At 40.8% G+C, this 13,052-nt stretch overlaps 1 protein-coding gene and 1 long non-coding RNA gene across 3 annotated transcripts in view; both read right to left on the bottom strand.

The window, feature by feature from the left end:
* Nucleotides 1-747: 747 nt before the first annotated feature.
* LOC119882417 lies at nt 748-3,224 on the bottom strand. The gene is made up of 2 exons (XR_005440508.1): nt 3,007-3,224; nt 748-1,856 (listed from the first exon to the last, which is right to left on the bottom strand). It is a non-coding gene; the product is annotated as an uncharacterized LOC119882417 (long non-coding RNA).
* A 5,586-nt stretch (nt 3,225-8,810) lies between these two features.
* The window catches only part of zbbx (zinc finger, B-box domain containing), a 65,629-nt gene continuing 61,387 nt past the window's right edge, over nt 8,811-13,052 (bottom strand). For both annotated transcript variants that reach the window (XM_038694012.1, XM_038694013.1), the window contains exons 20-21: nt 12,926-13,004; nt 8,811-9,182 (exon numbers count right to left, since the gene is read on the bottom strand). In XM_038694012.1, coding sequence (XP_038549940.1) covers nt 9,104-9,182; nt 12,926-13,004 — 158 coding nt within the window. In that variant the 3' untranslated portion in view covers nt 8,811-9,103. The remainder of the gene's footprint in view (nt 9,183-12,925; nt 13,005-13,052) is intronic.

Genomic DNA, 13,052 nt, shown 5'->3' with positions numbered 1-13,052 from the left:
AGCAAGAACTGTATTGTAAGAATCAGCTGTATAAAAAGCACTGCACGGGTGGGGCCCAGCCAAATCAGCAAAAATATCTTTAATTAGGACAAGGGGTTTGGGTATAGTCACACAGACAAACAAACAAGTCATTAATCACCTCATTGGCAGTCTGGTACACACATATATTTAAGAGGCAGAATGGGTGTGTCTGTGTGTGTGGGGACAAAGAGGGAAAGTGAGAGCAACAGTCACAAAGCCACAGAGAGCAATGTGAGAGAAACCTTGATGAAGGATGATAGAAAGAGAACACATTTAAAGAGGCCACGAACAAGAGATGGATAATGAGACGGACAGTAAAACGAAGAGTGTTAGAATGACAAAGTGGGGAAGAGAGGCAGTGAGAGGGAGGGTGGCTAATGAAAACAAGTATGTGTGGTGTGTGTGTGTGTGTGTGTGTGTGTGTGTTGCGGGGGTGGCTGGAAAACAGAGAAATGTAGAAATGTAATGGAAAGCAGCTTAATGGCATGAAAAGACATTAAAAAATGTGCAAGTGAATCCACTTTGGTATCATGCTGCTGCATCTGTTCATGTGTTATATAGGCCAACATTCATCATCATCATAAGGAAGTTAATGAACCCCACTGGCTTAGGAGCAGGATCCCTATCTGTGTAAAGGGAACATTATACTCAGTGCAGCACTCACTCACACATACCTCTGTTTCTGTCTAACTCACACATGTCACTTAAGAAAACATTACTCATTGATAAAGTAATTAAATTTTTTCTTTATTACTCGTTACATGACTTTTGTTACTCATCTACTCACATCTAATATTCGGTGTTTTACACATAGAAACAGAATATGTGACTTTATAGTTTAACAAGCAACCATTCAGCATTTTGGAGGCATTTACTTATCATCAACAGCTAGCCTAATGTTTGCCTCAGTGACCGCACACAGCACTACAAACGCAGTGGAGCTGTGGGGTTCACACACCCTGCGACTCTGAACAAAACCAAGTGATTTCTGAAAGTAGGAAAACTAGCGGCTAACGTTATCAAGCCAGTTGAGGGGACACAACATTACAGATTAACATTACAGTGGAAGGTGGGGATTCACTGTGCTCCTCTGTAATTTAACTCATGTGTGTAATTACAGGATATGGTCTGTAACAGACATGGACATTTTGCAGGAGAAAGCCAAAACCTCTAGAGTTTAAGGGGAGGGGTGACAAGAGGCAAACATACTGCATGAGGGGAGTTAAAAATCTTACTTTTCTCTGAGTTATTACACAGTCAAATCTTAACAGAAAGACATGAAATACATACTGATATCATTCAGTGTGACTTACACTTCCAGAGGCTATCAAAAGTAGAAAAAGGTGAAAATAAGTGCTTGTTTGTCTCTTTACACCTCTTGACACTCTTTTTTCCCCTCAACCACTTCTCTCCTTCCCTCTGCTGCACTTGGGGACACAATACTGACAGAAGTACAGTAGCCTAGACCAAGGATCAAGGTAATTTATTTATCATTATACAGCACAAGGTTGTATAACTTCATGCTACACACAGAACACAACAGATAGTTAAATGCATATTAGAATAGAGTAACTTCCTAGCCTCCTCTCATCTTGCTGAAGTCTTGTGCTGTCAGCTTGGCACACGCTCCACCTGCCGAGTGCTTGATCCGGGATGTTGATGGTTGGTTGATGTCGAATTTCCAGTTGCTTGGCAAGCCAAGTCCCATTTTTTCTAGACTGGACATTAGCCAGGAGCAGGGATAGGAGCAGCATGGCTCCTATCCCTGCTCTCTTTCCTCTCCTGCCACAATCACAGCACCCGCCTGCCAGGATTGTCTCAAGGTCCGCTGCTCTCTAAGGTAAAATGTGTTTCAGCAATAAAGCCAGGAATAAATAACAGATGAAAAACCAAAATGCAGTTGGAATTTAAAGGAGCTACCAGTAGCAGCACCTGCATGCGATGCTGATGCGCCCATCCTGTGAGCAAATGTGATAAATCTGATGATTTTCTGGAGAATTAATGTGTGTCAAGACCAGGGTGGGAAATTTTTTTCCTAGACTTTTTTACAAGATTTTTGGTTCTCCTCTTTCACCTCAAACGGGTGCTTCTGCTTAAGGTTGTGAAATGAGTTTTGTTGTTACAGTCTTCCAGCACTTTTTACATATTACGGTGATTTGTTGTACATCTTTTATAACCAAACCAATTCTACACTACTGAAGTCACCGGTAGCATTGCTGCTTTCCCTTTCAGCCACGCTTGTTGTCGCAGTGTGTAACGAACGATATGACGTCAACAAGTGGGAATATTGCCATTATCATAATATACATTTTTTAAAAACATTAAAAAAATTATATGGATATATCATGAACTACATGATATGTAACGCCCCGACTCAAAAGCGAAAGTAGAAAGCACTTGGCAACTTAGACAATCTGGAAAAGTAACTAGTATAAATAAACCAATATGTACTATCTTCTTGTAGCTGACAACGGTCTATTCAGTGAGCTTTTGCTCTCTTGATGGCTTTAATTTTATCTGTCGTCATATTGGTTCCCAAACATGCCTACATGTTGGGGTTAGCATGTTTCCATCTGTCAAATTAGCAAAAATATTTCTGACTTAGTCCATCTTCACACAAAAGTCATGTAGAAGGACAGGGAGCTCCTAGAGCAAAAAACTCTTCTTTTCCACTTTAAAATACAAGAACATTGCTCAAGACTGGATTTAAATTACAGGAGGACTAGCAAGTTTGCTTAAAAACAGGTGGTAAATGTGGCTGCAATAATTACAATAATGGTGTTGGGGGAGAAAAATTACCCACGTACACAATCCAGATTGGATTAATCACATGTTAATAAACAACAAAATATGTACATAAAAGTTCCTGAACTGCAAAATCAATCTTAATGTAGTAGACCTACACTTCTCTAGCATTAATAAAACACATTTCTTCCTTCTCTTTCTCCATCCACTAACAATCTGACAAACCTAAATTTTACCTACTGTATTCTGAAGATTGCAAAATGATGTCCTCAAAAGTGCATATTTTTTATAACTGAACCAAAGACACCACATTGTACGGAAGAGAGGGACTAGAAGTCTAATGGGACCTGAACAAGGCATGCCTGCCAAGTAGCTCTAACAGGTGTTTCTCATTAATGCCGGAAGAAACGAATCTAGTGCAGGGAGAGAGGGAGAGCAGAGTGTGAAGAGTGAAAAGGAGAAGAGAGAAACAAATGATGAGCTGATATATTCCCGTGTTATTCATTAGTGTCTTACAGGCTGCTGATGTTAATGATTCACTGTCCATAACATTCCCCATCCCCACTATGTACACACACACACACTATATCTTTCTCTTCCTCCCGCTTCTCTTGTCCACTCTCTGGCCTTCTGTGCTCTTTCAACTGAAAAACAGATTTGTCTTTTAATCCCTTACTGTCCCCCCCCCCCCACCCCCCTTATTCCTGGCATCTGTGTGTGAGTGTGTCTGCCTCTGGTTAGCCACAGCAGGTGTGGGTCAACGAAACTGTAACCAACAGGTTAACGCAATCATATTGTCAAAGAGAGGCAGCGAGCACACATGTGCATATGCCACACACAAACACACACACCCTTACTTTCTACCTGGCACATGGTACTTTTCTCCCAAGGACAGACATTTTACATCTAGCTTCACCTCTACTAATTAACAAGCTGGACCGTTGCATCACCATGGGAACCGCTCTGATTAACCCTCAAAACCTCAAACTTGCCTTCCCTCTCCCAAACCCCTTCACTTCCCTTACCACCCAGCCCTCTTCCCTCATGCACCACCAGCACTTCGTTGCACATGGATGCCTCACCTCCATTAACCATTAAACTGGCCTGCGTCAAAGCCCACATGCCGAAAGGAGGGTGAGGAGGGGAGTGGGGGGGGGGGGGGGGGGGGGGGGGGGTCTCATTAAACACTTTGAGCCTCGACAGAATCAATTACAGTGATCTATCGATTTGTCAGTGGGTACCAGTGGCTCGCCCAGGGTACCAGGACCTGCCGCCGAACAGGAGGGAGAGGGGACAAATGGATTAAGGGCGAAAGGAATGGAGAGGTGGGAAGCTGAAAAGACAGCAATGGAGGAAGACGTAAGGAAAGGAGAAATTGTAACAGGAAAGGAGAGATGGAATTAGGAAGGGGGTGCTGGCGTGAAGGAGCAAGCAGTGTGGACTAAAGGGGTGGAGTGAGGAGGAAATGGTTGAAGGAGGACTGATGGAAAAAGGGTAAGAAAAGGGCGAAGTGGAAAAATGAGACCGACAGACGGAGCGGGAGAAAAGTAGACCTGCGCATGAGGGAGAGAAAATACATTTCCTTATCAAACTAGAGAGCGTTCTCCCACCTAGTGCCGCCCCATTTCTTTCATGTCCCCTCTTCACCTTTCTTTAATTTCTATCCTCCACCTCCTCAACCTCGCCGTTCTTTGTATTTTCTCACTTCATCTTCCTCTCTCCTCCCCTCCATTATAACTTTCTCCGCCTGAACTTTCCGTCCGGGGCACGCTGTGCTTCCATCTCCAGCGTATGGGGTCATTTAAGTATAGACGGGGCTATAACCTTGAAAGTAATACCCAGCCACAACTAAGTTAGAGCTGAGTGAGCTGCAACATGTGAGGACGCCGCAGGGAGATTGGTCAGGGAGATAATAATACTAAAACGGGGATTTGTGTTTATTAAAGTAAAAGAAATATGGAAGTCTTTGGGTTCTAGCGTAATAAAACAGTATAGCAGGACAGTTTTATCTATCTATCCATCTATACTATAGGATAACTGAGCTCATGCTTGAAGTGTATTTTTATGAGCATATATGTGGCACAAACAAGATCCCATTATTATCTTTCATTATTTGCAAATGTCATCCCACACCTGTGTTACACTTTGCTGCTACTTCTATTCAGAGTCTGGGAATAATAGGGTAGACACATACGGCAGCCCTCACAAACTAAATAGCTACGAGGCGTTTTATGTTTCACACATGACAGACAACACGTATTCTTCTCCTGTAATGAGGCAGCAGGGCTCCAAGAGACAACATGGGAGATGATTAGACGGAACATCCACAGCAAATATGAAACCACAACCGCAGAAGAACCCTGTCATTCATACGATAGTGTAGATAGCGTACTTGAAGAGGCGGACAGATAAAATAAAATAAAAAGACGCATGGTGTATGCTTCACACCTTGTCTGTTGTCAGGGTCAAGGGTAATCATGTTGTAGTTGAGCAGCAAACACAAGCATGTGACACTGAGCAGAAGTGCATTCCCTGCACCTAAACATGATCATACGCAGACATAATATTAGAACTGGGAGATACATGAATACAGTATCATCGTGGTGAGAGACTCAATTTTCTCATTCTCATTTCCATTTTGATTATCGTAACATCACATTTTCCTTATCTTAAAAAGTCAAATACAGATCTGGGTGTTTCATCACTCCATTAATATGTGGTCTGCTAACTGAAATTAAATTGCTGTTTTGGTCCACTACAGAATACATATCTGCTGTGTAAATCACACCTCCTGTGTTCTCCTTTGAAAAAAAAAATCAAAAGGGAGATTTATTTTCTTTCATTTTTTTTTTTCGTTTCATGAAGGTGCCTGCTATTTCTGCATCAGGTGGTTCTCTGTCTATGTAAAAAGAGAACTGGTTTCCATACAGCCAGTCAAATTGTGCATAAAGCAGTAGGGTCAGATTCTGTTATAGGCAGAGGCAAAGCATCCAGATGGTCATACTGAGCCAGACAGAAGCTGCAGAACACAAGAGCTACTCTGAATAACAACCTACAACAAGTCTTGTTCTTATCTAACTTAAAAACATGAATAAGGTAACTTACTGTCCAGCACCTAAGCTTGTTGAAGGAGCAACCAAACAAGCTTTCACCTGGGAAAAGTGCACTGCCAACTCCAGTTTTCAAACTAGTTAGCAAATGATCTGCTCAGCTACAGCACATTCAGACAAATGTGCAAATGTCAATCTGGTCCTGTTAGATGCTGGTGTGGTCCTTACACTCTTCAGTACCACTAACAACAGCTGCCTGCTTTCCAGCTGCTGTCAATCAAACACAGACACCCACAAGCACATCCAGCCGACTTAAGGAGCATTTTATACATTTCCCCAAAGATCTTTTTCCTTTCTTGTTTTTAATAATCAAGAACTATTAACGATACATTGAAAAGGGGAAGACTAAATCTGAAATCAGTTTGACTTAACTAATTATATTATCGGTTTTATTATATATAGGTTGGTTATGTCCATATTTACATTTTTTGTTAGGCCTAGACCTCTAGTAGTGGAAGAAGTAAGGTAGTATAAAGACTGACAAAGTCCGTCAGGTAATGTACTTATTTTAATTGAAACCACAATCTTTTACTCAACTTAACCAAGTGGTTTTGTTGCCTAAACCTAACCAAACTACAGCCATTTCACAACTTTTACCATGTGTTAAAAGTCATCTGACGTAGGCCATGTGTCCTACGTAATGTGCTCAAGGTCGATACGCCTATCGCTGGAATGGTCATAAATGTCGTTGTACTTTCTGGCAGACGGTTGTATATGTTGTTTTGGGATAATTGACATTTTTATCGTTTAGGTATGTGGACTTGTTGATACAGTAAAAGTCCTGCACTTTGTATGCCCACCCAGACAACCTCTTTATGACTTGTGCAGTACAAGAACTTTCTGGACAAGAATGCTTCCTGGACTGGAAACATGTCATCAGTAAGCATAATCAATGCACGAAGTTTCTTCCAAAGCATATTTCACTAAACCATTTAGTATCAAATAAACATTTTATTTCAGTGACAGGGTTTCAAGGACAAGGACAGAAGACTAGAAATTTGCACAGTAAAATAGTAACAGAATTCATAAAAAAAAGGCTGAGAAGCGAAGAAGGAGTAGGGGAAACAGCACGTTTCTAAATTAGGGCTGCCCTTTCTTTTTACCTTTCAGTTTATTTGTGGAGTTAAATTGTCACACATGAATGCAGAGCTGCCCTTTGTAGCTCACGGTAGGTGACTTATGAGACTCTGGAAACAAGGGAGTTCTTTCAGGGGCTTCTGGGTGAGGTAAACAAGTGCACATGCAGCCGGAGGCAGAGCAACTTGCTATCAAAGAAAAAACCCACAAAATGCCAAAATAACTAATATGGTAAAAATCACAGCAATTCTCGAGGAGATAGAGAGGGCCGAAAGGGAATAGCATTATTTTTTTTATACTAGTATGTCCACTGTGTTATGTTAAAAATGAAAAAGATTTCTATCAAAATTCACTGTAAGAGAAAGTTTCCTAAATCCACCCCTGACAACAAGAAGTTAGTTTCATAATGCAGCATATTTCTCTGTCTGCTTTTTTGCAACAATCCCAGTCTGAACTCCAGTTCCGCAGAGGGGTCATTTAATATAGCGTGGTTAAATGTCAACTCCTCTAGTTTCACTGTCTTTCTGACAGCATCAACAACATCACAGACAACTCCAAATCTAACAAAGGTCAGTGCGCTTTTTCCCGTTCTCTTTCCCTGTTTGTATGCATGAGTGTGTGAACGTGAGAGCAAGCGGGAAAAAAAGAGAGGCTGGAGAGAGAGCGCAGAACTCAAGAGTTGTTTAAACCCAGCCTAGCGGTTCGATATCCATCAGATTTATGTCTCTGTTATTTTCCCCTCCTAAACAGTAAGTGATAAACTCAGTGAAGGACACAATAACAAAGATCTACCTTTTCACCTCTCTCTCTCCTTGGCTATCTCTTGGTCTCTCTGTCTTACTCTCTCTGTCCCTATGCTATCAATCAGTCTTGTGATGATTGCTGTTGGATTACAGGGCTTTTGCTGTCCGCTTCTAGCGATTAACGTCAGGACAAATAAAATACCCTTATATCCCTTCACAGTGACTGAAGAGCAGGGCCATGTGCACTCAAGCTCATATTCACACACATGCAGTGCACAAATTAACCTTAATCTTAAATTCAATCACAAAAGTAGGCATCTTTGACATCCACTCCTCTGTGTTTCTCTGTGCGTGTTTGGTTGTGTAATGCAGGTGTGATTTTCTCCTGTTTGTCCTTGTTCGACCCTCACATGCACATCGGCCAGAGATAAAGTAGTGGATGGTGGGTTGTGAGCTCAGCTGAGGACGGTGGCAGCCATGATGAATTAGGACTGGCTGTGGGGAGTAATGCAAAACAGCAGAACTGGGGAAAAAATATAACACACAAACACACAGTACACATTCACCACACAGACGACAAACCTGTTCCAGTGCCTGGTGTTTATGTTCCCCCACTCTTGCGCGCACACACACACACACACACACACACACGCGCACGCACGCACAGATGGCAGCAGCAGCCATTGGCACAGTTCCTTAGTCCCTCCCTTACAAACATAATGTATCACCCGCAGAAGCCTCTTCAGTGTGTGTGTGTGTGTGTGTGTGTGTGTGTGTGTGTGAATGGAGGGACAGTGACCTGATCCACTGCCACCCTAACCTTATTAAGAAACAAACTGTTCACAACAGAGAAAAATGTTGTGCGTTCAACCCCTGTAGGTAACATTGGCAGCACAGCCAACGGTCCCTTAACACACAAACACACTGACAAACACACAATAAAAGGGATCCTAGCAGACTCCTGCTGAGAATTACACCTAACTCATCGTTTATCTTCCTGTCACCTCCCCTCTTGTCTTCATTCCTTTACTGTCTCGTTGTTTGCATGTATCTCACAGCATTATGCAACAACACGAACACTTCAAGGAAAACATGGACACGTAGAAAAAGAGAGACAAATCAAAACAACCTTTAATTAATATTCAGCAGTTTTTTTTCAAACCATTAGATTTTTATTTTCATCTAGTTGCACAACAAGAGCTGAACTGCAGATTTAGTCTTAAGGGCATCTGTACCACGTGAACACAATTTAAATTACATTCGTCGTGTGTTTTTGCTTGGGCTATTGTCTCATAGACATCTATTAATGTGTGCATGTCTTCTGATTTTGCTTTATTTAACAAGCAGGTGTGCGGCGTGTTTATGTGCATGTATGTGTGTGTGTCTGTGTGTGCGCGTGTGAATATCTCAGGGTAGTAAGATGACACTCTGCAGGTCTCTCTGTGCAGCCGCCTCCTCATCCTTTTGTTCCTCGCTGACTCTGCCCCTGCAAGACCAAATCCACCAATCAAAGGCAGAACATCCCACATACACAGCACTCAAATACCTGCCTATGATTAAAGGACAGTTGTAGCCTTCTAAGCCTCTTGTAGTTTGTCTAGTTTCAGATGCAGACTTCATGGATTTTGCTCCAGAAACGAGTGATTTATTCAACACACCAGCTGAAAGTGCAGTTTGTGTGTCATCTGCATTGGTCATCACCAGTGTCGTGGTTTTTCACGACACTTCACTTCATCACATCTACAAATCCAAGTTTTTGAAACTTTGATGATTGCATGAAATGTCTCAGTTGCACTGCACCAATAGGGTCTGCACACTTTTTTACTGATACATTTCGGAGAAGCCTCTCCAAGGCCAAATTAACTTTGGGATGAATAAAAACAGCAGGCATATGCCATCCACACCACCTACCTGATCTGGCACTGGTGTCAGATCAGTTGCTCAGCTGGCATCAACTTAGCCTGCAGTGATCCTCAAACAGATCCAATGGCCTGGGTTTTATTATGAAACCTTCTCTTTGGTGTATCTTTTTATGTTGCTATGCTTTCAGTTATTTTTCAGATATTTGATGTATGACTCATACATTACAGTTATAATAGTGTTACATGTCCAAACAAGTTTTGTAAGTCAGATTTAAAAGGTAATGATTATCTTACTGATTATTGAAGCAATGAGTCTAAATATCTCATTACTTCAATAATCATTATCTCTTATAAAGCAACACTACATTTTCCTTTTCTTTTCTTTTCTGAGTGTGTTTATAAAGTCCGCAAAGGCCTTTTAAGGTCAACTTTACTTCTAAAGTTCCATAATTAAGCATCCCCACTCACTGTTTGTACCTACAGCTATTGTAAATAATCAAATTCATGCCAATTGTGCACCAGCTAACACTCCCCCATCAGGCTGAAAATTGTATGTGCGGGCTTCTTGCCCTGAGCATAACCACTAGCAAGATATTCAGATTTTACAGGAAGTCAGTCAAAGAAGTCATGAAGGACCAATTACAGTGCATGTTTTTTCATATTTTAAAATGTATTTAAAATAAAAGCACAGTTCAGCCTAGGTGAGTCCAATGCTAAATGTCATGTCAAAATTACATTCAGAATATTTTACCAGGCAAGCAAACACAGACTGAGGTGTAAATATACCTCAGTCTCTCAGATATTAATGGTGAATCACAGATGTCTAACATTAGCTTTTTAAAGTTTCATGTTAGATTACTGTACATCACAAAATTCAGAATATGTCTATGTTTCAAATATTAATGTGATACTGCTGAGCATGTACACACTGACTGAAGGTTAGATCAAAGACAGCCAATAGACTGAGGCAACACTAAAGCCAGCAAGCTGGAAGCAATTGAGTCAAAGGAAAGAGAGACGATGAATAGTGGATATGAGCTAAACATAGGCTAGGTTATAGTAGACACACACATCAATGGATGCACATATTGACCATAATATACTGTGGCACAACATTCACTTGTGTGTTGTGCGGCTGTGCTTTAACATTAACATGTACATGTTCGATTACTTGAGTAATCACTAAAATAATGTATTATAATACTGAATTATAAACCCACACAAATATTCCTCATTATACTGTTATTCTACATGATGGTGGGCAGCATATACAGTTGAACTGCATCCTATTCAACATAGTCTAAAAGAACAGCTTGTAAAATTACAATTGTGCCTCTGTGAGTACCTGGTAGCTGAGAGAAGGATTAAATTAAAGGGTCATGTGGGGATTATACTGTAAATCTATATTAAAGGTGCAGTTTTTGAGATTAGAAAGGAAAACTGAACAGAATTAAATGTACACACAAGTTAGACCTTTGTTTTTGGTTCCACCAGTGATAGGAACAAATTTGCTCTATGGTACAGAGTAGTGGATCCATTTAAAAAATGAATTAAAATAATAATGTTAAAGCTGGGGCGCATTTAACTCAGTTGGCTTGTCCCATGGACTACAGTAAGGCTCAGTCCTTACTACTACTCTGTAAAATAAAGGAACAAAATGCCCAAAAATATCTTTTAAAAAAATGTTAAAGCTGTGACACAAATTGTTTCATTGTCTTATCTCAAGAACCCTATGTTTCGAATACTATATGAACTTAAAATTGTCACATTAGTCGGGTTTCCATCAATGTTTTTTATGCATACTTTTTCACATTCGAAAAAGTTGATGGAAATGGCAAAAAAACCCCGCAAAACTCAATATTGCAAAAAAGGTTTTGTAAGGTGTGTATGCATGTTTCAAGGATGTAAGGAGCTGTTTGGGACCCCTCTGTGTAGTATGGGTTAATCCGGTTATTACACATCTCAATGTGATATTCACAGTGCTCTGCTCAGCACAAGACCTCTAGCGTAGATTATGCCCATGACACACACACACACACAAACACACACACAAATACACAAAACATCAACAACGCACAGACACACCCACACATTCAGTTCAGAAAATACAAGAAAAATACATTGACACTCTCTCTGTCTCACACACATGCACACATTAAGCAGGACATTAAGACCCGATACCCAACATGCTATCAAAGCTAAAGTCGTTCTGCTGGCTAACGATCCATTACACACTCCACATATCCAACAGAGAGAGGGATTGACGGAGCTCAAAAAAGGAGGGATTACCCCCCATCGTGATCACTGGAATGGTAGAGGAGTATAGGGAAGTGTTGAGGGCGAGGAAGCAATGGATTACATGCCGATCGTGGTGAAAAGACACAGACAAGAGTATGAAAACAGGAAGTTACAAGGCTACACTCAGATTCTCACTGGGGAATTTTAACAGCTATCTAAGCTGCAGCCACTACTTTTAAGATGTATAGGGCATGCCAATGTGCTAAATCGGTGAAATGTGCAATACATGCCAAAATAAATTCTGACAACCTGGTAACTAAATAGTTCGTATCTCTACATATACACGTGATCCTAGTAATTATCACAATTGAGATTTTAAAAATATCTCAAAAACTTTTTTAGACCTGCGATGGACTGGCGACCTGTCCAGGGTGTACCCCGCCTTTCGCCCGATGTCAGCTGGGATTGGCTCCAGCTAGCGCTCGCGCACCCTTCGTGGTCAAGAGTGTACTGTCGTAACTGACTACTTGCACAATGGAGTGGGACGGCTGATTTCATGTCAGCTTGGTTACAGTACTGTTAACTTCACCACTGAGACTGAGAGAAGAGGCCTTTGTACAGGGCTCCACTTTAACAGTCAAAATAATGCATTTTTAGACCTCAACAAATATAATTTAAGTAAAAATTTTTTGATAGAAAAGAGATGGGCATCTTTAACTGTACTAATGATACTAACATGACTCATTGACCTACCCTATGTTTGATTCTCTCTGCTATCAGCCTTATTTGTTGTGTTCTTTTTTCCCCATGCAATTTTCAAGCCAGCCTTAAATGCACCATCGGCAAATTTAATACCTACAGCAAATTTAAGGTAAATTTAAGACCTTAATGACCTTCATTTCCCTTTTTTATTTTAAGACCTTTAAAGACTTTTTAAGGAGCCACAGGAACCTTGTTGTGAATGAAGGTCTTATTTTGAGAATATTAAATATAATGCTTTTTTACCCATACTTTTAAGACCCTAGACCTAAGGCCCTAAAATGATGATGAGTGTAGCCATATATATTGACCTAAGCAACCGCAATTATTATGTAGGAGTGGGTTTAGTTTGTGTGTGCATGTTACCCACCGTGTAAAACAATGATATCCATGCTGATCTTGACTTCCACTGTATCCCGTACCAAATACTGAAGCCTGTTTCCATGTTTCTGAGATAGATATTAAGGGAGGTTAATGCTTTGTATGCATACATGACT

This window comes from Micropterus salmoides, unplaced genomic scaffold (assembly GCF_014851395.1).
Source record: "Micropterus salmoides isolate LMB-PRFRI ecotype aquatic unplaced genomic scaffold, ASM1485139v1 Ms_hic_scaffold_3, whole genome shotgun sequence".
Classification (NCBI taxonomy): domain Eukaryota; kingdom Metazoa; phylum Chordata; class Actinopteri; order Centrarchiformes; family Centrarchidae; genus Micropterus; species Micropterus salmoides.
The sequence above is the reverse complement of the archived record's forward strand: the minus strand, read 5'-3'. Positions and strand labels throughout refer to the sequence as shown.